Source organism: Crocodylus siamensis, chromosome 4, assembly GCF_052110815.1.
Source record: "Crocodylus siamensis isolate JL-2025a chromosome 4, ASM5211081v1, whole genome shotgun sequence".
Lineage (NCBI taxonomy): Eukaryota > Metazoa > Chordata > Crocodylia > Crocodylidae > Crocodylus > Crocodylus siamensis.
In genome coordinates, this window is record NC_143398.1 from 109862895 (window position 1) to 109887420 (window position 24526).

The 24526-nt window shown below is 41.1% G+C and overlaps 1 protein-coding gene across 1 annotated transcript in view; it reads left to right on the top strand.

The window, feature by feature from the left end:
- Nucleotides 1-229: 229 nt before the first annotated feature.
- The window catches only part of PKP2 (plakophilin 2), a 76406-nt gene continuing 52109 nt past the window's right edge, over nt 230-24526 (top strand). The window contains exons 1-4 of the mRNA XM_090043324.1: nt 230-491; nt 9124-9236; nt 10386-11092; nt 18345-18492. Of these exons, the coding sequence (XP_089899450.1) occupies nt 320-491; nt 9124-9236; nt 10386-11092; nt 18345-18492 (1140 nt within the window). The 5' untranslated portion in view covers nt 230-319. The remainder of the gene's footprint in view (nt 492-9123; nt 9237-10385; nt 11093-18344; nt 18493-24526) is intronic.

The following is a 24526-nucleotide window of genomic DNA, read 5'->3' on the forward strand; positions in this document are numbered from 1 at the left end:
TGCGGCGTGCCGACCCTTCCCAAACGTTTAGGAGGAACAAAGTGCTTCAGAGCGAGAAGCGTGTCAGCTCCCGCCGCCTCCGCCCCGGCGCCTCCTGAGGGGAAGGGCAGCGGGCGACTTGCCTCAGGAGGCGCCGCGGGGCGGGGCGCGGCGGGGCGGGGCTGTGCCCCGGGGGGGGGCTGGGAGGAGCTATGCTGAGGGTGAGGCGGGGCGGGGCGCTGCCCCGGGGCTACCTGCGCGGCGGAGCCGGCCGGCGCCCGAGTCGGTGCAGCCCCGCGCTGAAGCGGCGGCGGCGGCGCCCTGTCCCGCGGGAGGGAGGATGGCGGGGTCCGAGCCGGGCTACATCCGCACGGTGCTGGGCGCGGGGCTGGTGGACAGCTCCACGCTGGCGCTGCCGTCCGAGGCCAGGCTGAGGCGGGTGGGTGGGGAGGACAAGGCGCTGCGCATCCAGCGGCAGGTCCAGGAGACGCTGGCCCGGCGGAGCTCCCCGGGTGAGTGCCCGACCTCTTGTGCCCCTCCCCGTGCCCGCCCCTCGCCCGCTCGCCGGCGCTGCCGGCCACGTGGGTCCTGAGCAGGGCCCAGCTGGTGGGAGCCCCTAGTAACCCAGTGCCAGGGGTGGGCAAGGATCTGCCAGCCCATTGCAACAGGGAAGTGCAGGGCTGGTCCAGCCATTAGGGAAACGAGGTGGTCACCTAGGGTGCCAAAATTTGGGGGGGCGCCAAAATTATACGCAGAACAAAATAACAGGAACATCATTCTGAATGACAGCCCCGGCCGGCTACGGCTCCACCTTGGTCTAAGACCTGTGGTTTGGGAAGGGGAGAAAAGACCTCTGAAAAGATCTCTGAGGTTTAAGTTCATTGTAGACTTCATATTTTCATCTGTGTTGGAAGTGGTGGGGGCACCAAGGTACACCGTTCGCCTAGGGTGCCACTTATCCTTGGACCCACCCTGGGAGAGCCGGTACCAGCCTTCCCATTTCCAGGGTCTCTTTCCTCCTTTCTTTTCTTTCTTCGCTTCTGTGAGCTGTTAGCCCCAGGTGTGACGAGCTTCTGTTGGTTTTCCCCTTGCTTTCAAGCATGAGTGTGTAGCCCTATAAATGGGAGGGACAGCTGGTTTTGTTTTCCATCAAAGGGGCTCCGAAGTGCCAGTCTGAGTTGAAAGACATTGGGGTTTATGTGCTTAAATCCTTCTTGAAGATCTTGAACTTTAGCTTTTCGGAGGGTTTTCTGGGGGGAGGGGAGGGGCGTTAACATAGTTTCATAAGGCTGGAAGGGACTCAGAGATCATCGGGTCAAGCCCCCTCCACTTGGGCAGGAAAGACTGCTGGGGTCAGATGACCCCAACAAGATGGACATCAAGACTTTTTGAAGATTGCCAGGGTGGATGACTGTACCTCTCAGCTTTTTTGCCTTTTTTTTTTGGTTAACATAATATCACTTCCATCCTCGATCTTAGCACCTGTAAGCTTTGCGGGGATCTTGAAGAAATGGCTTTGACATGTATCTGATGGAACCTGTCCCCTTCTTACAGTATTTTACCAAAAAGTCTGCCCACACAACTTTTTTTTTTAATTTCAATGCTCTTGTTTTATTCCCCATTTGATTAAATGAACTGCGAGCTTTGCACCTCGCCACTTCCTCTCCTTTTGCTTTAATGAGATGACTTCTGGTTTACAGTCATTAGAGATAAGTCTGGCCTCTTTCCCACCAACTGTAACTATTTTCAGTGTAATTGTTAAGGGTCTTGTTTGCCTAGCTAATCCTGTCTGTTAAACAAAGTAGGAAGGAAATAAAGAAAGCCATAGTTTGTTTTGTTTTCTGACCCCAGACATAAAAATCAAGCAAACAAAAGGGAGGCTTAGCAAAACACGCACAGGCAAGGAGCAAAAAATAAATATAGAACAATAATTCTATTCAAGACTAGTATTGACATGGCACAGTGATGTGCAGAGAACTGCATGGACAAAAGTAATTGATCCCTCTCTTTACAAACTTTTAGAATGAAGCGCAAATCCTTCAAAGGATCCATCTAGCCGCACCCTTGTCTCTATCTAGATTTGGTTGCATTCTGTGAGGTGTTGAGAGCTTCATGTGAACTGCTGAGAAAGTATGCCACTGCTTCAGCTTGAGTAGTATGATGAGGATGGGTATAGGGCTGTGTTTTTAAAGACATTGAAAAGCTGAAGAGTCAAGGCTCAATAATCAAAAAAGCTGCTTCAATTGTATTTTTTATGTAAAAATATAAATGACCTGGCTTAGAATATGCTATCACTTGGTTGTTGCTAGAAGTTGTATGTCTATATGGAAATGGCCACATTGTATTTGTATAAGAATATGAATGATTGGTCCAGCACCCAGCTAAAATATTAGTGACTAAAAATTAACAGGATACAGCCACAATCCTACCAAAAAAAATCCTATGCAGAGCACCCATCTACCCAGGTTTTTTGAGTTTCACAGTCAGGTATGTAGTAGCTGTAGGCAGCATGTGAGATCTATTTCCAAATATTGCATGTGTGCTTGCAATATATATCTATATAGATATATCTATCTATCTATAGCTATCTATATAGCTATAGATATCTATAGCTGCATATAGATAGATATCTATAGATAGATAGATATAGATATATATAACCCTCCAAACATTTGTGAAAGTTGTGTCGTTTGTTATATTCAAATGCATTTTTTTCTGATAATGGAGACAAGACGTTTGAAAAATGCAGCTTAAGGTAATAAATGAGGGGATGGGGTGGCTTGAGGCAACACCTATATCAACAATACATGAAGAACTATGAAAGTCGAGTTCTTCTAGTTTTTTCTAGCTCCTTGGGTATTTACACTCATGATGGGGGTGGGCTTGGCATGGTTTTGTTTTGCTGCTGCCTTTTTCTTCCCCCCACTAAAGTTCAAGTACTTTAGACATTTTACATTTTTAAGATGCCAGTAACTTTAAAAAAGTAAGTTTCAAAAACAAGGATAGTAGATAAAATGCCTGTGAGCTGTGCACTGGTTATATAACTACGAGCTTTGCACCTAGTTAGGTCCTCTTTTAGACTTATTTATTATACATATATGCGCTCATGTTTATCTTATCTCTGTTGGTTATTTCATCCCTATCAGTTATTTCCGCCCTGAAGCTCAGAAAGACGAAAATGAAGTAGAATTTGCTTCATTGTTGGGTTTTGGTTTTTGTCTGTTTGTTTTTTGGTCTGTTTTTCGTTTCTGGGTTCTTCTTTTTTTTGTTGTTAACTAAATAACTCCTGTCCAAAGGCTTGCTCAATATTTGCCTTAAGTTTGCATGACATTTCAATCTTCATGTTGTAAGTATTTTATTTGGAGATGCTACTGTTATAAGTGGAGAAAAATACCCATTTCCTTTAATTACGATGTCTTTTAAATTTTGATACTAGTGGCTAAATTAATCAAGGGACTGATCCTAAACCTTCTGAAGTCCCAGGGAACATGAACAAGAAAAGTATCAGTTCCCTTTGGCATAAAAGCCCAGTCTGTAAACACTTCATACCTAGTTCAGCAAGATAAGCACATACCTAACTGACATACTCATGTACTTAAATTAGGAAAACATGTAAGCACTGGGTCACATAGGACTAAAATGATACAATGGTATATATACTGTACTGGGGGCCAATCCTTATGCTCTACGCACCTGTAAGTTCTACTGTATGCCACAGGAGAAATATACAAATATATAGCATCAGACAGTGCAACTTTTTTTAAAGGATCAAATTAATGGCAGCAGCATAGCCTTAAAGGCTTACATAGGAAGGAAAGAATGGATTTTTTTCTCTGCTTTTGATGTTTCGTGATTCATATGCTTATCTTGAAAGGTTGGGTTTTGTAGAAGGAAGTGGGGAAGGGAGATCTTGTTCTTTTTTTTTTTTTTACATTAGAAGTTCAGGCTCATTTTTTAAGTTTGTGCTCTTTGTTCTTTGAGAGAATCTGTAGCTAATCCTGAACTGAGAATTCTCTCAATTGCTAAAGGATTAAAACGAGCTGCTTCAGTTTCTTTGTTAATAGACATACATAGTCAGTGGAGAATAATTTTCATTGTTAAATCATTACATAGATATTTATTAATATTTGCCAAGACATCAAGTGGCATGTTTCAAGCATATTTCAAGCTGTTGTGTACACAGTTGCTATATAGTTATAGGTTAAATGCTCAGATTTGTTTCTTTTTGACAAAAGCTTAAAACAGCACAATGAAATTTCTGAATGTCTCTGTACCTATCTGGTTCTACTTAAAGACTGGGATGTTGTAGTTAACAGTGTCAAAAATATTACACAGTAGTGAGCCTGCAGTTCTCTTCAGTCTGTGTGTGTAACTTAACAGTATTAGTTATTCTGTATGCACTTCAAGCATTTTGCTCTTTTTTGCTATTTTGGATCTCTGGTATGTCTTCATCGGCCTTTCAATTCTGTATCTGGTACATTCAGTACTACCTTTGGGCTTGTCTGCCCTTCTTTACCCCTATTCAATTCCAATGAGTGATGTGATTGTACAATCTCCCAGTATATCTTTAAAAAAAAAAGCCTGGGTGTTGCTGTCTGTGTACATATTTACACTGTATGAGTCAGAATTTTTTTTTTTTTGAATTAGAAAACTATATCTTTTCCTAATGGACAGTTTTGGACATACACCTGTAAGGCAGTTAAGAATTATAGAATCAACTATTTCCCTTACATTTCTCTTTTCTATATAGTTCATGCTTTGCTTTTGGCTGATTTTGTCTTGTCCAGTTTTGAAGGTTTAAATGTCTGTAGAAGATCAGGTTCAGTAGGACAGACCGAACATTTAATTTTCCTGTTAAATCCTTCTAGTGAAAGGCATTTAGCTAAAAGGAGCATTTGCTGAAGAGTGCCATCTTTTGTTCCTGTCCTCGTTGTTAATTTTTTTGCTACTGCTTCCTAAAGAATTAAGCGGAGGGGGGAAGGGTCCTCTTAAATTATTGGAAATGTAATGTATGGCCTAGATCTGCATTGGCAGGGAGATAGACAGGATACTGTCTCTAGGTTCTATGATTTGTTGACATTCCAATATAATTTGGTGGCTCTTGAGTGCTGGAATGTGAAAAAGAAGAAAAAAGAAAGACAGGAGCCCAAAACTTTCAAAGAGGCTTTTTCACCTACCTTGAGCAAGAGCAAGGAACAGGAATTCATGATGTGAAAAATCAAGACCCGTGGTAGGATCGTGGCCCAAGATGACTTGTTCATACATGGGGTGCAGTTATACTAATATCTGCAGGACTTCTTGATTTCTTCTTGATTGTAGTAACTGTCCAAAGACAAGTAAAGATACTTTACAAAGCCTCTGAAGTGGGACGTGACCACATACCAGATTTGAACTATCTAGTGTCTGAATTGCTTTACATAAGGAATGTCTATCCTGCTCATCTTTTGTGCAGTTACAGGGGCACCAGATTTGCCTTATTATCATTGTATTTTTAGGATATAGATCAATTGACTTGACAGATACAAGCAAGGCACCATGGCCCATGGTTACTGGTTATTTATTGGGAGAAATTAAGTACATATGCGTTTTGAGACACGTAAATAACCCTAGTCACACGCCCAAGGAAGTAAGGAGGGATGCAGGAGAAATACTCTCCAAAGATATCTGCACTAGTCCACTCAGCCTCTTTAGGACTCCTCCCACACATCTTACTTGCCATTTTTTCCAGTATTAACACAGGTTTTGCAATGTTGGTGGTTTGTTACTTTTCTTCCCCAAAGACTCGGTTTTTGGAGTCTTGGCAGTTGCATCATTTTGTTGCTGTTCTTAACAATAGCAATGATACCAACATATAAAACCTAAGATTAAAATTCTACCTTTCTTTGTTGCAGACAAAAGACTGAAAATATTAACCCTAAAGGAAAGTGAGACGTCTCTAGACCTCATTTTTAAAAAGCCCACTACTTTTAGGGGGGGAGTGACCAAAGCTCCAGCGCTGTCCTTTGGGGAGGGGACGCAAAAATAGCAGCCACTGCACTGCCGCCACACCCTCTGCCAATGCTGCACAGGGTGCTCAAGCATCTAATTACACCAGTGAGTTTTAAACTCATTTTTCTTTTCAGCTGTTTTTTAAGCTGATTGAATTGGAACTAACTCATAATTTTTGTCTCCCTGAGGCTGATGAAACTGCAAAATTTGAGACAAAGCATATAGCCCCAGACAGCACAGAACCCAGAGAAAAGAAAGCAGATGCTATACCTCCTTCAAGGGAGACAACCTAAGTATAAATCAGGTCTCCTTTTGTGAGCCAAATAACTGCACAGTGTTTAAGTTAGCCCCTCTTCCTTTAAATCACTGGTTTTTGACACAAGTAGGAGAATCATTTTCTTACAAGCCACACACCTTGTTTTACACGCATAATCTAAGGGAGAAGTGCCATCAGCATTGTTTATTGGTGTTGCAAAAATGAACAGTAGATACTATGAATATAATGTGAAATTCCACAACCTGACGACTATCCTGTGTTTGCTACTGAAAAAAAATGTTTTGTTTGCTGAAGCATAGTTTAACAAGACAGCTGAAGGTTAAACCACTTGGCTGGTAAAAGTCTAAAAGCTTTTGTTTACCAAAAAGTCTCTAAATGGTGCAATTTCTGATCAACAATATTTTGGTTATGCAAAGACTGTGCAAAGGCCTGACACTTATACTAGTTTAGTTAATGGGATCTATGGGGAACATTGTTGTTTTATTATTTGTTGTGTACAGACAATGGATTCAGTGCAGTCCGAAACATGCAGGAGGCATGGGCCTTGTTCAAGGACTTTTATGTTCTAACTAGATAAGTAATAGACAACAATATCAGCTGGAATTTCAAAGGTCCCAGGGAAATTTAATGCCCGGCTCTCATTCAAAGTCAAAGTAAGCTGCACACCCAGATCCCTTCAGCCTCTCCTAAAATTCCAATCATAAAGCACAAAACAAACAAGAAATGGAGTAATGATACTGGAGGAGTTGCTTCAAGAAGCTTTTTTAAGCAATATATAAATAACTGGACTTCTTTGGGAGCTGTGTTAGTCCTGTGAGGTTTCAAAAGATGCATGTAATTTTGAAAGAGACAGATTATTATACTACATTTTAGTACTGTTGGGCACTCAGGACAGCACTGCGGTGTGATCTAAAAATAAATCAAATAAAGTGCGTGGACACTTGGGCTTTCTCATGGCACTGCTTATTCAAGTTCTTAGGTAACCCTTGGCTAAGAAAAAACCCTTCACACTTATGTCAAAAAGAAATGATCACATGCCTGCTGTGACCAGACTGCATGCTGCCATTCCAGGGACACAAACTTGTCAGTCAAGTAAGTCTTGTTTACGGGGGTTTTGCATTGCCAGAACAAAGCAACTGAAGCCTCCAATTGAATTCACCCAATTGGCTTTACACTCTGCTTTTCAACATACACATGTTCGAAAATCCTTAATAATTCTTCTTCAAAGCTAATTCTGTGTTCTTGGTCTGTCCTATTTTTACCAAGTCCCAACCATAAAATAATTACCAAGGCCGGATTTGAGAAGCTATTAAGGTGCCTAAGGATACCTATCGTACCTAAGCAAGTTAGGTGCCTAACTCCCATTGAAAGCCAATGGCTGTTAGATACATGTTCACTTAGATGTTCTTGTACACCCTACCCTTATCTGCATATTTGGCATCTTGCTGCTTTGTAAATGTGGCCCCTAGAGTTTGAGATGGAGACTTTTGGCTGGCATAGCCATGAAACGTTTTAGGTTGGTTCTTCTGCCTAGCATCTAGAATAGTCTTTGCCATTTCGATCAAAGTAATGTTACCATTGAGTTCTTCAAGATTCTCCTTTGCTAAACACTGTTTTTGCATCTACATGAATTATTGAATAACATGCTAACCCAATTATGACTGCTAGAGGAACTTTTCTTGAGCTTTTGACTTTTGCTTTACCTTTCATAGAAGTAGTTTGTATGTTTTACATGCATGTGGAGGTACTCACAGCTATAGGACACCTTTGAGCAGGGATTTCAGTAGAATGCATTACAAGGTCATTCATTTTCTTTTTAATCAAGGAACTTTAAGAAACATGACATTAATTAAAGGATAACAACTGGGAAATTCCTTTTTATTAAAAGAAAAATCAGATTGTAACCCAAGAACAACAACAAATAACACAATTTTTTCTTCAGTGCTAGTCCTTGGAAAGAGACAGAGAATGTGTACAGCATGCCTCCCACACTTTCTATAGGATTATGAAACCTTTCAGATATGGATTGGAAGCATCATTAACCTCCTTTCATTTCTCAGGGTTGTATGCCATATGTCTTCATAATCCCTAGATTTTGCTCATGGCCTTTTAGTGCACTCTGGATGCAGCATTCAAGGGATTAACAAAGCATTGCCTGCTTCAGGATGTTAACGGGAGGTTAGAGCCCAAAAAAAAAAATCAATCAATAGCTGAGTTAAGAAACTATAAAGTACGAATTCTACAAACAAGATGTGCTGGTATTTTCATGATGCATCGAAATTGTAGCTGCATTATTTTAACAAATGATAGCATGCACATATAAATATATTTTGTCACTAACACTTTGCATCTGTACTTTTCATAAATCTGTGGTCTGCTTGCATATTTTATGTGTTGACTTCAGACCCTGTTTTTAACTCCATGTGTATCTTGAGAGTGTCTATAATAGAAAACAATACCTATTGAACATGTTCTTTTAAGTATCCATTCATTGCCATAAATTCTGTATGTATATGACTCTGTTACTTAATTTAAAAAATCATCATACTATAAAATATTTCTATATATATTAGTTGCTGTATCAAAATACGTTTTGTGGAATAGATGTATTGGCTTCCATTCATAAGACAGCTAAAATATGTACTGCTTTGTAAAAATGCACAACTACACAATTGAAAAAAATGACCCGTTGCCATCAGAAAGCCTTGCTTATCCACAATATGAATGTAGTATATTGAATTCCTGATACTTTTCAATTTTTACTATTTAATCTCCATGTACCAGTATCATAGACTGACCATACGTGTCACCACAAATTGTCCTTTTACAACAAAACAGTTTCTTAAGTTCATACTTACATTGCTTTTTTTCAATTACAGGTAGTCTTCATCGAGCCACCAGTGTTCCAGAGTATGTTTGTAAACTGGGCATGACTGAAAATGATTTTGTGTCAAGACCTTCGTACGGAGGCACATATTATCAATCTGACAGGGTAAGGAAAATGAAGGGAAAAAAACAGAAATGACTTGTAACTGTCATAAGTGAGGCCAGTCATAAGTCTAAATACTACATCTTAAAAAATTGGGGAAAGTTGTACAGAAGAGCAAAAAAATATATATTAGAAGTTTGAAAAATGTGGCCCAGGTAAAAAATGTTTAAAGGAATTGAGTTTGTTTAAGATACAAAAGAGAAACAAATAGAGAGGGGCATAATAACAGTCTTCTGGTTTAAAAAAAGGGAAAAAAAGCTATTATTCACTAATAATGGAAAGAGCAGAAATTGGTTCAATCTGCTGTAAAGGAAATTGTAGTTGAATACTAAGAAAAACTTTCTGTTCGGGTGCTGAAACTCTGGACCAGATTTCCATAAAGAAGCTGTGAAATCTGTCTCTGGAAATTAGTAGGAACCTGTGTTTTACAAAATTAGTAGTAAAACCTGTGTTTTACAAGCATCTTTCCAGGTGTACTTGACCAGTGACAGGACACAATGGTGTGCCATCAGAAATGAACAGGCGTGCCACAGAGTTTTGCCACAGCTAGGAGCTACAATGAGCTCATAAATATGGCAATGAGGAATGCCTCAACAGGTGTGCCACAGAACATTTTTAATAATATAAGCATGCCTTGGGCTGGAAAAAGTTGGGAAACACTGCACTAGAGGGTCCTCTTAGTCCTGTGTTGCTATATTTCTATTACCAACATCACAGAATATGCTTTTCTCTGACCTAGCCAACATTTTCCATTTTTTGCAGGGTCTTGAAGGCATAGATAGACATTTAACTGCAGATGTAAATGTTACTTCGGAAACTCAAACCGAAACTGAGATGCCAAACAGTGTAGGAACCCCTTTGAATATACAGGTCATAGTGACTTACTAACTCAAAGTACAATCTCAGGTATTAGAGATGCAAGTAGAATCTGATGTCCTGACTTTCAGTCTCTGGCTAATGACTAGAAAATACTCCTTCTTAGTTTCAGTGGGAAGTCACAAAAGTGTAATAAAACCCATTTTCATCCATACTTCTAGTGGCAATCACAGTTTATTGACCTATTCAAATAGAAATTAGCAGCCTTGTTTTTGTTATTTTCTTTGTGCTATCTTCTTTGTGACTTTTGTTATTTTTTGCATCTTTTTTGTGCAGGCAGGCTCACCAACTACTTTTACAAATGGCTGGGGGAATAGAGCCTTACAATATAATGTTTACACGACAGTAGAAGACAGGTCTCAAAGGCTGCCTCTAAAGAGATTAGAGATTTATCCCCAGAGTAGCCCTGAGAAGATGGTATACGTGCACAATGATTTCTATTACAACAGAGGGAATCAGTCTGGATTCACTCGAAGGCATGGAGATAGTAGTAGGAGGCCCAATGTTGTTGTTTCACCAAGATACGCTCGCTCTGACATCATTAGTTACAGCAAGGAGGCTTCTATAAGCAGAGGGCGTACTTACCCAAGACAATTCCATATAGGGCCCATTAGTAACCCAGTCTTTGACAGCCCCCCTACTAGCCCTGCTGCACCTTTGTACCAACGAGATGGGAACAGTCACAGTATGACCAACCTCTTGGAGAAAGAGAACTACTTGACCTTGGGTAGTGCCACGGGACAAGTCAGATCATCTATTGCATCCCAAATTGCATCTCAGAACAGACTATCCTTGAGGTCCAGCTGGCACCAAAGCACAGCCAGAAGCGCACAAACCACAAGAGACGTTTCCAAGCCAACTTCAGTGCCAACTGGTGCTGCAGAGACTGACGGGAGGAGGATGGCACTGACAGCTGCTGTGGCAGCAGCAGGAACTGGTTTCTTACAGACTGAAAGAGTAGCCACTACTGGATCTCAGCTACGGTAAGCCTGAGCCTAATTCTCCTCCAGTTTATAGCAAGTAATCAGAAGCTTTCATATGGATTTTGTACCCATGTGTTTTCCAGCTGAATAGAAAGAATAGGTGCACCTCTGGGCAATGGCTCTTAAGTCAGTGCAGAGCTTGAAGGTTGGGGTTAGAAATGTGGCATTTGCACTGAATTGTTTGCAATCTAACATATTTTACAATAATATATTGATAGGCTTTGTACCATTGAATAGACCAGAGCAGTTCAACTCAGGTTTCTCTTAGAGTATGTCAGGAACATTCTGATGAAATACTTTGTTATTAGAATATACTAGTTCATTAAAAGAAAAGTTTCATGGAAACATTTTGATTGAGTGAAATTTGTATGAAAAAACAGACGGGGTTTCCTGAGTACCTTACCTTGCGACCCAGACCAGGAGGGACTGATTCATGGCAGTCCCCAGCATATGGAGTGCTATGGTTCTGGGACTCGTGTGGCTTCACAGCTCTTTATCGGGCAGCCTGAAAAACCTAAGAACCTTGGCTCAATCTTTGCTCTGCAGCAAAGAGCCTGGAAGACTGGGAACCTGAATGCAGCCGTGACTTCTAGCCTCCCAGTTCCATAGCAACGACTCTCAGAGCTTTTAGCCTCCTCCATTTGCTAGAGAGTGACTCCCTCACCCCTGGAGAAATTCCCCAGGCTGCCCCAACTTCTAAAACTTTAAACAGGTTTCCCAGTATTTAGATTTTTTTTCCAGATGGAAAAGTTTTCTGAATTTCCTTTCCACAGGGAATTTCAAAATTTTTAGTCTGTGTTCCAATTTTGAAATGTTGGACTGTCCCTCAAAATGAAAATTCTGAATTTCAGCCAGCTCTGATTCCTATGATTCCTCAGAAAGTGTTATTTGTACAATTTATGTCCAGTTTTTGCTTCTTATTTGCATTCAACTTATTCATGTACTTTAGTGTTTTGTGATAATAAAGTCTGTTGCTAGGGAATTTTCCTGTTTCTACAATCACATAACCTCTGGACTCCTTCTCGCCCACTCCCCCAAACTGTTTTTTGGCTTGCTAGCCTTTATGTTCGCAACCTCACTTGATGGAGTCTTGCTACAGGACTTGACCGTTTCTCCATGTACAGTCAGTGTTCAGACATCATAATATGCAGTACTGGAGCAGAGGATAGAAAGGTGACAGAGACTAACAGTTCAAATTTGAACTGTAGTCTGAAACTGTATTCAGTTCTGCATTTACCCAAGGAATAAAAGCCTGTATAGAATAGGATAGCCTGTATTAGAAGCTAGAAAAGACTTGATATAAAACACAAGGTAAATTAAAATATAGCCAAGCAAGCTGTCTTTAAATAATCAAGTCATACAGTGGCTTGTATGAAATAAGATTTGTAGATGTATTATTCTGTTCAACCACCTTAAAACAAATTCTGCCTCCTAGATGTGTTTAGTATTTGTTTGCAATTCATCATGGTCCATGATCACATAGTTAGTCTGCTCTTGCCCACTGCACAGCTTAATGCTGAATTGAGCATTTAAAAGACTTTGCTTTATTTCACCACTGTAAATCCTCAGTAACTTTTCTGAAGTCGAGTCAATTCACTGTCAGCCTAAAACTAAATTGCTATGAAGTTATATCAATAGAACAGAACATTATTTGTTCCTGCAGATGCTTTTCTGTAATAGTAATCTCCACAAACAGAAGATTTAGAAAAGGATTTCTCTTGGAGTAAATGCTGGAGTATTAATTGCTTTGAAACATAACCTCCAATCCTCCATCAGTTTTTAATGACTCCTTATAGTTAGACCCTACACAAATTATGCCAGTGTGAGCAGAATTAGGATTTGGGCCTTATTTGTGTAAAATAGAGTAAGCAAAATTCTGGCCCCATTGATGTCTATTGCAAAACTCTCTGACTTCAGTGGCTCCAGGATTTTATCCAAACTGCAGTTCCCTTCCCCAAAACCTCTCTCTGAGCTGTAAGTAAAAATTGCAGCTTTTGGCCACATAAGAAAAGCTCACAGTGATTATTATTCAGCTATGAAAAGGAGGATATTTAAAAATGTAAAGTTTCAATTCTGCTAATATTGAGGTCAAGGTTTACTCCTTCCTCCTTTGATTGCAAGGTTGTAGAATACTATTATACCCACAGTGATAGTCAATAAACCCAGTTTCAAGTCATTTGATTTTCAAGTGGCATGTAAGTTTGTATTCAGTTCAACTTCTGTCCCTTAACAATCAGTTAAGGCAATATAAAATAATTATACATGTTAAGTGAATTGACAAATAGTAGATTATATCTGCATAGAATTCAAATTGTGTACAAATGCATTTTAAAATGCATGTAGAATATTCAGCTAATACCAGAAAAGCAATGCACAAGAATCTTTCTCACACTAAAGATGTGTACGGCTCCTGGCATACTGCTGCTCTTGGATGTTACAAGGCTGTTTAGGAAGTAACTTTCTTTTTGAGTCAAATGTTGATTTATCCTGAGGCCATCACAAAAGGATCAGACAAAAATTGTATTTCAGCTCCCGTGTATTTTAGTAATTAAGGTAAGCTGGCTAGCTGTCTCTTAGAATGACCTGGAAGTTAATTTACCTATTTGCTAATCAGTAACATGGGTTAGGGACAGACATTATACATAAACTGGTTTAAGTGATCAGAAACTGGTTTAAACCTGTAACAGAACAGATGTTCGGTGCAAATAAACCAGTTTCAAAATGGCTGAAACTAGTTTAAGCTAAACCTGTTGAATGTAGTATCAGACTTAACTGATTTTGGTCAAACTGATTTATGCAATGTCTGTCCCAGACCCCTTCCTGGTTTAAGTTTAAACCAGAGTCCCCCAGCATCCCAGATGCTTTGCAGCCCTGGGCTGGCCTGTCTGCTCCCTAGCCAGAGCTCTGGTGGAAACTGCAGGCACAGCAGGGTCTGTTTGGATCCCTCTGCCCCCGCTTCCCCTCTCCGCCTCCCCCCCCCACCAATTGCTGCTCAAGCAGGGATCACCCCACTCCCTCCCTCCCATCTCCCACTGAATGAACCCTAACTGACATGTGGTAAGCTAGCTAATTCTGAGAGGTGTCTGTGTGTGTGTCTCCAATTTCACTGGGACAGGACAAAAGCAGACAGGAATGTCTGCTTAGGGTTTTTTGGAACAAATCAACAGGTCAGCTGGTAATGTCCCTCCTTTCCTTCCTTGGAAAAAGCTGTTTAAGAAGAGCTTGAACTAATGAGAGAGGCTTTTGTTTTCTTGACAGGCTAATAAACTGTGTATTATCAGCTCCATGCTGGCTCCCTCGCCTGTCAGGTTTGCTGCAGACAGTATGAAGAAGCAGGGAGAGGGAGATTGGAAAGCTCAGTATCATCAACAGATACATGTACAGCACACAAGCAGTCCTCTGTCTCCCCCTCCCTCTGTCTGAGAGTGCTAGCCAGGGGCTGAGGGCTAGCAACATCCCTGCTCCTTGAGCAGTGAGTGGCGAAAAGCCTAGAACAGTGCAGGCCAGGGTAGGCATTTAAATCCGTCCCTGATCAGAGCATCCTGCCGTGTCCTGGCCAGATTTTTATTTTGCTGTTCCCTCTGACCTTCTCAGGCAGTTTCCCTTCATTCCAGCTTTTATTTGTGCCCTGTCCTTTACAGAGTTGCCCTGCTGTTATTGAGAGCATGTGTTTGTCCTACTGAGCACTCCTTATTCTCTACATATTAGATATATCTGCTCAAAATAGTAAGTCACAGATGAAAAAAGAAAGAAAACTGCATGATTAAAAAAAGAAGAAAATAGAATAGGAGGTAGGAACTAGAAGATATAAAAGTATAATTTCACTTGTGATGCAGATGTTGGACTTGATCTCTGTTCTTGCAGCTAAACTACTCATGTGTTAAGCCCTAAATCAACCACCAGCCCTGACAGACGTTAACTTAGGCTTGTTGGAGCAGCACAAAAGCCAAGCAAACAGATGTCTGTGTCCCTCATTACACTACAGATGCCCAAAATTGTGGCTGCAGCAGTAGATAGCATAATTGTGTGCCACTTTGTGATGGACATCTGTTTATCTTTATGGTGGGAGAGTGTTGGGCTTCCCAGGGCATTTGTCTGCCAGCAGGGAGCCTAAAGTTCCTCTGTTTGCAGCTGTCCTGCAGGATTGGGTCCCTGAAGCTCCAAGAGTAGCAGGGACCCAACTCTGGGGAACAACAGGTAATGTCTTTGTTGCCTGATGAAGCAGATCAGCTGTGTGTCTGGTCACATCCCTGCACAGATTATCAGCTTTATTTGGCAATGTCTGTTTATAGCTTGCCACTCAAAGCTGCTAAAGAAAATTCCAACTAAATTTAATTTCATTAGAGTTTTCTAATTCGGCAAACTAGAAATGTTTCTGGGAAAAATGTTTTAATAACCATTTTTTTTTTTGACAGAACATTGCCTGTCCCACCCACTCTTCTTCTCTTCAGTCCACCTGGTAGAGTGAGGGTAAACCTAATCTTCTAGAATATGTAGCTGCAGTTCATTGTGCAGACTGGATCTTGGGCTTGGCTACCTGCTGGGGCAGCTGGAGAGCATCACTTTGAAAACATCTGTATTTCCAAATCTAAATATTGCATTCTTTCACTTCTCAAAAACATCAATTTTCTGGCCTTTTGCCCCATTTAGGATTTTAACAAATATTTCTGTAATTTCAAAAACTTCAAAAACATTTGGAACTGAAATTCATTTCCTGGCCAGCTGTCTGTAAGTTAGAAATATTTTTGGAGGGTAATGAGGGACTTTTTTAAAAATCTGTTCTAAGTTTATGCTTAATGTGCATGCATGCATGCATGCATACACATTTTATTGGTGTAGATCCCTTGTAGGTAATTTTTATCAAAAAATAATGAACCTGATGACTTCTCCTTCCATCTTTTGATTTAGTTGTCTGATGTAATTGTCATTAAGGCAAAAAGACTAAGAAGTAGCAGGAAAATGGACACTTAGTCTGTGTACAGATATTTGGGGAGTTTAGGGGGAGGCTGGATTGAGTTAAAAATAGCCACCCAATCAAAGATAAATCAAGATAGAGGGTGCTAGTGGGGGTGGGAGGGATCAAGAAGTCTATAGGGGTATTGGGGTCAGGCAGGATCCACAGGGGAGATGGGGGGGTGGGCAAGTGAGCTTTGGTGGGACAAGCGGAGAAAAAATGTTCTTGCAGAAAAAATGTTCTCCGCCCTCCTGCCCCTCACCAGGGGCTAATTTTATCCCCCCTGGACCCAGACAAATAACCTATCCCTCATCCCTTCCCCCACTACAACTTACTTCCTTAGCTCCCCACATTATCTGAATGCTAATAAAACCGGTATTAACTGTGGCTTGTAGAATCGAGGGGATTGCTGGGTTGGGGGGAGGGGTTGTACATTTGGGGGTGAGGCAAGGAGCTAGGGGGCTAAAAATAGCCTGGTGTCAGGGGAACAGGTAGGAAAAGCACAGTTCTGGGGCTTTTCTAGCCTTGGGGCTGCACTGGGAACTGTTCAGAGGTTCAGGACAATTAGATCAGTCTAAAAAAGGCTAACAGAATCTAAGTTAGACTACCTCAGAGGTAAGGATAATTTAGATTGGGTTAGCTATTTTTAGACCAATCTAATCTTCCTGGATCATTTCTACAGCTTGCACTTAAATCAACCTACTAGGGATCCAAGTGTAAGATCCACACCTGGGCAAACTAATTTAGATCAGGCGACCAATTTTAATGCAATATAACCTCCCCAAAGGTCTGTGTGCAGGCCTAGTTTCTGAATGACACTGTGAAAATATTTACACATTCAGTTTAGTAAATGGCATTTTCATTTTTTGTTGGTTGTTTGTTTTGTTCTACCTTAAGCAGGCATTTTCCATCTGCTTGAAACTACTAGAGTATTTTGCATAGCACCCAAGAAAAAAAGGTCAGCGCTTCAAGCACTCCATGAATACAGCAGAAAAAAAATGGATAGAACACTAAAACAGCTACAATAATATTATATAAATGGTACTGGTGAGAAAAGTAAACATTGAAATACCTGATGGTCACTAAGAACCCCTATAATTTTAACTCGTCCTTTGTTAGGGCCTGCACTTTCATGTACTGTTCATCCCCCTACAGAAGCTGAATGCTTCACCTTTTTGAACTTCTACATTTGTTTGTAATTCCAGTAGTGTTTATTTTGTACTGAATCTCCTTGGCTAGGGACAGATATTGTACATACACCAGTTTAAGTGATCAGAAACTGATTTAAAAGTGTAACAGAACAGATGTTCAGTGAACATAAACCAGTTTGAAAATGACTGAAACTGGTTTGAGATAAATCCAGTTGAATGTAGTATCAGACCTAACTGATTTGGCTCAAACCAGTTTACGCAATGTCTGTCCCAGACCCCCTGCTGGTTTAACTTAAACCAAACTTCCCCAGCATCCCAGCATGTTCTTTGAGCTAGGCAGGGCTGTCTGCTCCACAGCAGAGCTGGCTCCTCCCCTCTGCTCCCTGGCTGCAACTCCAGCAGGGACTTGCAGGCACAGCAATGTCTGCCTGCTTTCCCTCTCTTCTCCACACTTCCTGATAAGCAGGGATCCCCCGTCCCCTGTGCCTTACATAGAAATACAGCATTAGCTAACAGACACAGGCTGGCTATGGTCTGTGCTGTGGCAAACAGCAGTCTTGGCTTAGGACTTTTTGGAGCTAATCAAAGCTCAGCTGGTAATGTCCCTTTGTGTCCTTTCTTTAAGGAGAATTTGAACTAATGAAAGAGGCTGTTTCTTTTCTGCTGAAGTAATAAGTGCTCATAACTGAGCTGATAAATTCTCCGTTATCATTCAAGGTGGGGGGGGACCCCTCCCTAATCCTGCCAGGGGCTGGCCACACCCCCGTCAGTTCAGCCCTGAGAAAGGAAGGGAGGGCTGCTCTAGCATCCCCTGGGTTCTAGCCAGGACCACTGCAGGCATGTTACAAAGTGATTCAGCCTAACCAGGTTAAACTAACCTACAAAGATTGGATCAATTCAGGTTTTTTGAATGTTTATCCCTAGCCCTCATTTCAGAACAACTACACTTGTCATGTGTTCATTTTTTTCCCAAAATATTTTGCATGTGAATATCATGATCTTTTGTTACTGGAAAGACAATCAGGTTTTAAATAAACTTAAAGAGTTTTGAAAGAGATGAATAGCCTGCTTTAAAAAAACCACCTATCACCTGCATTCAGGTGCTCTGCCATGTTGGTTCACTACATCTTCCATGGCTGTATTGTAGGAGTCCAGAAAGGGAGATGACCATGGAACATGCAATCAACATATTGAATAACGAAAATACATCATCGCCATCATCACTGTCAAGGATACTTGCTGCAATTACCTTTATACAGCATGAGTGTTTTCAGAAAGCAGAAGCCAGACGAAGAGTGAGTAATTATCCCCCTACTAATTCCATGTCTGTAGAGCAAAGAACTTCGCTTATGATGTGCTGCACTGCTGTGGAAAAGAGGATTGTCATTTAAGAGCCCTCATAAGAAATGTATCTGGCCAAACACTCTGCTGGTGTAATTTTCTGTAGTCCCATTAAAGTCAATAGAATGGTACCAGTTTACACAAGCAGAAAACTTAGCCATCTCTTTTGGGTTCCCAGAAGGGCAATTTGAGAAGCAGCATGCTTGTGACTGTGTTAGAAATCATAGGAAAATAAGTAATCGCAAGCTTATTGTGAGCGGGCTGTATTCTTCTGCTTCAGCATTGAATTGGGTTATTCTGACCTCCATCTCTACCTCCCATTCGTCTGCCATGCCTTGATGAATCATGAGTGCTTCGGAGGACTGATATTCTTGACTGGGCAATCAGCTTGACCCATGGCAGTTCTTCTGCAGGGCTCTACCTTCCCTACACTCTGCCCATTTCCTCTTGGGCTGATGGTCACTGTTCTCCATGAATGGCGAATAGAGACTATTCTTTGCCTCTCTCCCCATGGTCTTCAGCTCACAGCATCCAGTTCTCCTCCTCCATGGCTAGGGACAGACATTATACATAAACCAGTTTAAGTGATCATAAAGTGGTTTAAACCTCAAAGAACAGATGTTCAGTGCACATCAACCAGTCTGAAAATGGCTGAAACTGGTTTGAGATAAACCCAGTTGAATGTAGTATCAGACTTAACTGATTTGGCTCAAACCAGTTTATGCAATGTCTGTCCCAGATCTCTTGCTGATTTTAAGATAAACCAGACACCCTCAACATCCTGGGATGCTCTCTGGGCTGGGCGGGGCTCTCTTCCCCTCTGCTCCCTGGCAGAGACTTGCAGACACAGAGCATCTGCCTGGCTTCTCCCTGCTGAGCAGGGATTATTCCCTCCTCCCCTCTGACTTACACAGACATCTCAGCATTAGCTAGCATACCACATGCTAGCTATGGTTTGTGCTGTGGACAGGCAGACAGGCTTTTTGGAGCTAATCAATAGGTAGCTTAATGTCCTTTCTTAAAAGAGCTGTTTAAGAAGAGCTCCTTTAGTTAATGGAGAGAGGCTTTGTTTTCTTAATGGGTCGATAAACACTGAGTTAGGGGTGATAAATCTTCCCTGCTGGGCTCTTAGGAGGTGGAGGGAGCAATCAGAGCATCCTGCCAAGGCCTGGCCATGCCCCCTCAGCTCAGCCCTGTGGAAGCAATGGAGGACTGCTGTAGCCCCTCCCCTGGCTTCTAGCCTGAGGCACTGAGGCATGTGCCTGCATTTCTGGGATGTCTGCCTGGTTACAAAACTGATTTAACCTAGCCAGGTTAGACTAACCTGCAAAGATGGAATCAATTCAGGCTCTTTAATGTCTCTCCCTAGCCCATCAGTTCAGCAGATATATAAACATTCCCATCAAATCAAAACAAAAGATCTTTGGGAACTCATTCAACTTTCTTCCCCTTTCTCCCCTGGCCTTTTGACTCTGGCTTCTTCACAAGTCCCCTTTTATGAAAACAGGGTCCAGCTTCTTTCTTAACTGTAACTAAAATCTTCAGGGAAGTGGGGGGTTTTTTTCATCTTCTTCTTTCCCCCAGCATTCTTCTGTGCCATAGATGCACCAAATCAAAGAATGGGTCACTTAGCCATGGGCCTTGATCCCCCTCCTTTCCTTTACAAACCAAAACTTACAAATGAATCCCTCAGGCTTCCTTTCCCTCTACTCAGGCACCCTCTGCTCTAGACTTCCCCTACCTCCTGCCTCCCACCCCCAGTCAATGTTTACTTAGCTTTTGGGGAGAGTTCATTGTTCCTTGCTCAGGCTGGTCCTGGTCCTGGCAATTCCAGAGCATCTGTGTGCAGCTTCTCCTCTGAGGTCTTCCCATCTGGCAGGCTCCACTGGTCTTTTCCCATGCTGGGGACACTGAATGCCGAGTTCTCTCAGCGACTTCCTTTTAAATTGCCTGCTCCTCACTGCCGGTTCCACACAGCACGTGTCCTTATGCTCCCGGGATTGCTGGCAGCTGTGTTTTTCCCATGCTCCATAGCCACGCTGTGCATCCGGACCGAAACTGGTGAGTTCCCAGCCAATATGGCTGGTTCAGCGGGAGTGTAGCAGGGGCTGGGCCCCTGTCCCTGCCACACTCATCTGGTCCATAGCCCTTCTGTGAGACAGGATTAAGTATAACTACTAGACCATTCCTGACATGTTTGTCTAACCTATTCTTAAAAAACTCCAGTGACAAGGATTTTTTAAGCTCCCTCTGCAGCCTGTGCCAGTGCTTTAACTTTCTTTATCATTAGAAAGCTTTTTCCAAGTATCCAACCTAAATAACCCTTGCTGCAAATTAAGCCAACCATCTCTTCTGCCTTCACTGGGCATTGAGTATAATCAATCACTGTATTCCTATTAACACTCTGGGCATGTACAGATGTTCCCACATTCACTGGTGCTACAAACCGTGCCAGAAGCATGATGTAATTAAGTTGGGGTGTGAAGGGGCTAGCAGGTCTGGGGGTGTGGCAGGATCAAGGGGTTGTCCATTGGGGAGGGAGGGTGGAGTTGGAGGGCTAACTGTAGCTCAGTCAGGGTTGGAGAGGGGGAGCAGGAAAAGTACAGCCTTGGGGCTGGAGTGAGCATCTGGCCTTTCCCAGCACTAGGACTGCACTCCAAACATATATATATGTTCAGCTAAATTGGGCTCAGGTTAACCTGATCTACTTAGTGCATCTTCTCAGGTGAATTAATTTAAATCAGGTCAGCCATTTTTTTGCTTAGTCTAAACTTCTCAAACAGATGTACAGTTCAGCATGTAGATCAACCTAGCTAGGTTGATCTAAGTGAAATGTTTACAGATAACTGATTTTAAGTATGTAAGAGAGGGTATCATGTCTTGTCTTGCCCTTCTCTTTTCTAAACCAAATAAAACCCAACTTCCAACTTTTTCTCTGAAGTCATACTTTCTAAATCTCTTATAATTTCTGCTGCACATCATCTGAACTATTTCCAGTTTGCTTCCTTTATACTTTATTTGTGTGATGCCCAGGACAGAACACAGCCTCTACTATATCCAAGTACTGTGGAATAATGAATTCCTCTGCCTTTCAGATGATCATTCTGTTAATACATCTTGGAATGAGATTTGCCTCTGTGGTTGGGGATTTTTTCCCCTTCTTTTTTAGCAGCTATACCTTACTGTTGAACGATATGCAGATTTTGGTCCACAGTAATCCCCAGCTCCTTTTCTGTGCTACTGCTGCCTAGCAAGTTGTTCCCCTTGTATTAGTACATGTTTAAAATAAAGATGAGATGGACCCACTGTGCAGAATTAAGAGCTGGTCTTGCATATGTGTTAGAGTAAAAACATGTCTGAATCTGCGTAGTGATGGGACCAACACCTAGATTTACATCTATATACTGAGTAGTTCCAAACTCTGTAGTGAAATTGTAGGATTGTAGTTTATTACCATACTGCATGTGCTAAAATGTCGAGATCATAGAACAGCCCAGATTTAGGAACATTTGTTTTTTGCTCCTAACAGAATACAAGCATGAAAAAAAGAAGAAAAAAATAGTAAAGCCCTTCGGTTTCTTAAATGACTATATATTTTCAACTCCCTTTTGAGACCTGCAAGCTAGAAGTTGTAGTTAGCTTTGTTACCAGACAATTATGTTCCTTCATAGGAGTATTGTCTAGAGTATAGTCCTTATGCTTAGTCCTTATTTAGTCTGTGTAATAGCACTTAATCACTCCTGCTACACTTATAACCGTTGGAATATTAAATAGTAGGTAAGAGATACAGATTTCTTTATTTTAAAAAGCTCTATTTAGTCCATTTTCTGTAAAGGAGTTAGAAACCTGTGTTTAAAATAGCTAACATAAGCATATACCAGCAGAATCTCTGTTAAATATGAAGTCAGTGGTGTTGCACTGAAAAATTCTGCTCCCTGTTCCCCTAACAAATTCTTCTGACTTTGGTCAGCAGGTTTATCAGGAACACCCTGTCCCACAGTCTAAAGGAGATAGATAGATAGATAGATAGATTAGTATATGACACCTCCTTAGCAATGTTTCATAACATTTGGAATCTAAGGACTAAGCGTTCTACATGATCAGTTTTCATAATACAGCATACTCCACATCTTGTATACATAGCCGATACATTCATAATTCTCTTAACTGCATAACACATTCGTCCATGTGGGAACCATCCTTTGTTTGCTAAAATGCCAGCCTATTAAGCAATTGTTTGGCTCATTGTCAGCTACAGATTACAGCTCAGATCTATAACCTAACTTAGCAATGTCATTTGGGGAAGTTAAACATCATCTTCTGTGATTTTATCTGCTTTCTGTCAGACCACACATCATCCTTTGTGGTCTTTATGTGCTTCCTATCAGACCAAAGTCTGTACTGTAAAAAACACAAGCATAACTAACATTCTTATTTTTAGTCTTGACAAAGTTTTAGACTGAACAGGCATGAATAATAAACTGCCCTCAGAGCTTAAGACTAGCAAAATAGTGTTTAAAAAGCATTGCTGTGGCACCTGCTTCCTGTGCTGTACATTTATGGATAAACAAAGGAGTTCAAACTTCAGGACTGGCAGCTAGATAGTAGGTTCCTTTTCTCTTCTAATGACACACTCCTCTTGGTGGTTCAAGGACTCATTGACTCTCTTGAAGTCTTAGGTTTTCTTGTTTTAACTCTCCAGTCTGTGATCTGTTCCCTAGCTGAGAGTGTGGCTATCTTTTGCTTGGCTCTGCATACCAATCCCACAACTTAAATAGGCCAATAGCTTTCATGGACTCTGATGAGCCCATGGTTTCCAAATAGGGTCAGTTAGTTTTCACAAGCTCTAGAGTTCACTTAAAATCAGAATTATAGTGAAAAAGCCTGTAAAATGTTTAAAGTAGAAAAATTAAGCAAGCAATCTCAAAAAGACACGAAGTTGAGAGCAGTCTGAAAATAGGTCAAGCTGCCTTCTGAGTGTTTTGATCCACTTATCTTGAGATGGATATTTCTGCAGTTCACTCTGTTAGAGTTGAGATGGGCTTTGAAAGCATAGGGAATCAGGCCAGTGCTGTATTAGCAGGAAACTTTTCCTTTTATGCATTTGAATTAAAACAAAGACAGGCATGCAGAGTACTTTGCCAGGGCATGAAAATAACACAAAGCTTTGTTTCATTTCATTTCTTCCTGTTCTCAGCACCTGCCGGTTAGATTAAGCTCTCTCTTTATTGTTGGGTTCCATACTACTGAAAACAGATGTATCACATTTCTGAGTCCTGCATCTGCTGTCCATGCTACACAAGGATGAGGCTGTCCAGAATAGCCTGTTGCATTATGTGATATTGGATTAAGCCATTCCTAATGGTGTATAACTAATTCTGCATGAGAAGCTTGTTCTTAAAGAGGCCAGAGATTGTATACATCACATCTTCACACAAATGGGATATCAAGATTTACCTGAACATGTTGAGCCTGGAAGAGATTTTTGTTTCATTACTGGTATTGTGATATAAGAAGCTCTGAATGCATTTGAAGTCAGATCTTCTCAACCTGATCTTGAAAACAAAAATTTAGAAGGGCTTTCCTCCAGATCTGTAGGAGTGATTTAGAAATTGATTATGCATTGATTTAATTTATAATAAGCTGCCTTTTGAGGTGCACTTTTGTACTGCATTTATTAAATTCCTATATGGTACACTTCAGCTAAGATTCAGCTAAGAAATACCTAATAAATATGTTGCATTGTCACATTTTTTGTGCCCTCATCCAATCCAGCACAAGGCAATGAGGGAAGGTACAGGATTTCTAAAACGGTGAAAAATCTACTACTCAGTAATTCAAAGTAATTTACAACATGCCTTTAGGTACACAATTATTGTTGAGGCCATCTTACAAGCAAGGAAGCTAAAGCATTGAGTGATTAAATATTTTACTGGACATTACATAAGAACATAACCATTGCCATACTAGGTCAGACAAATGATACAT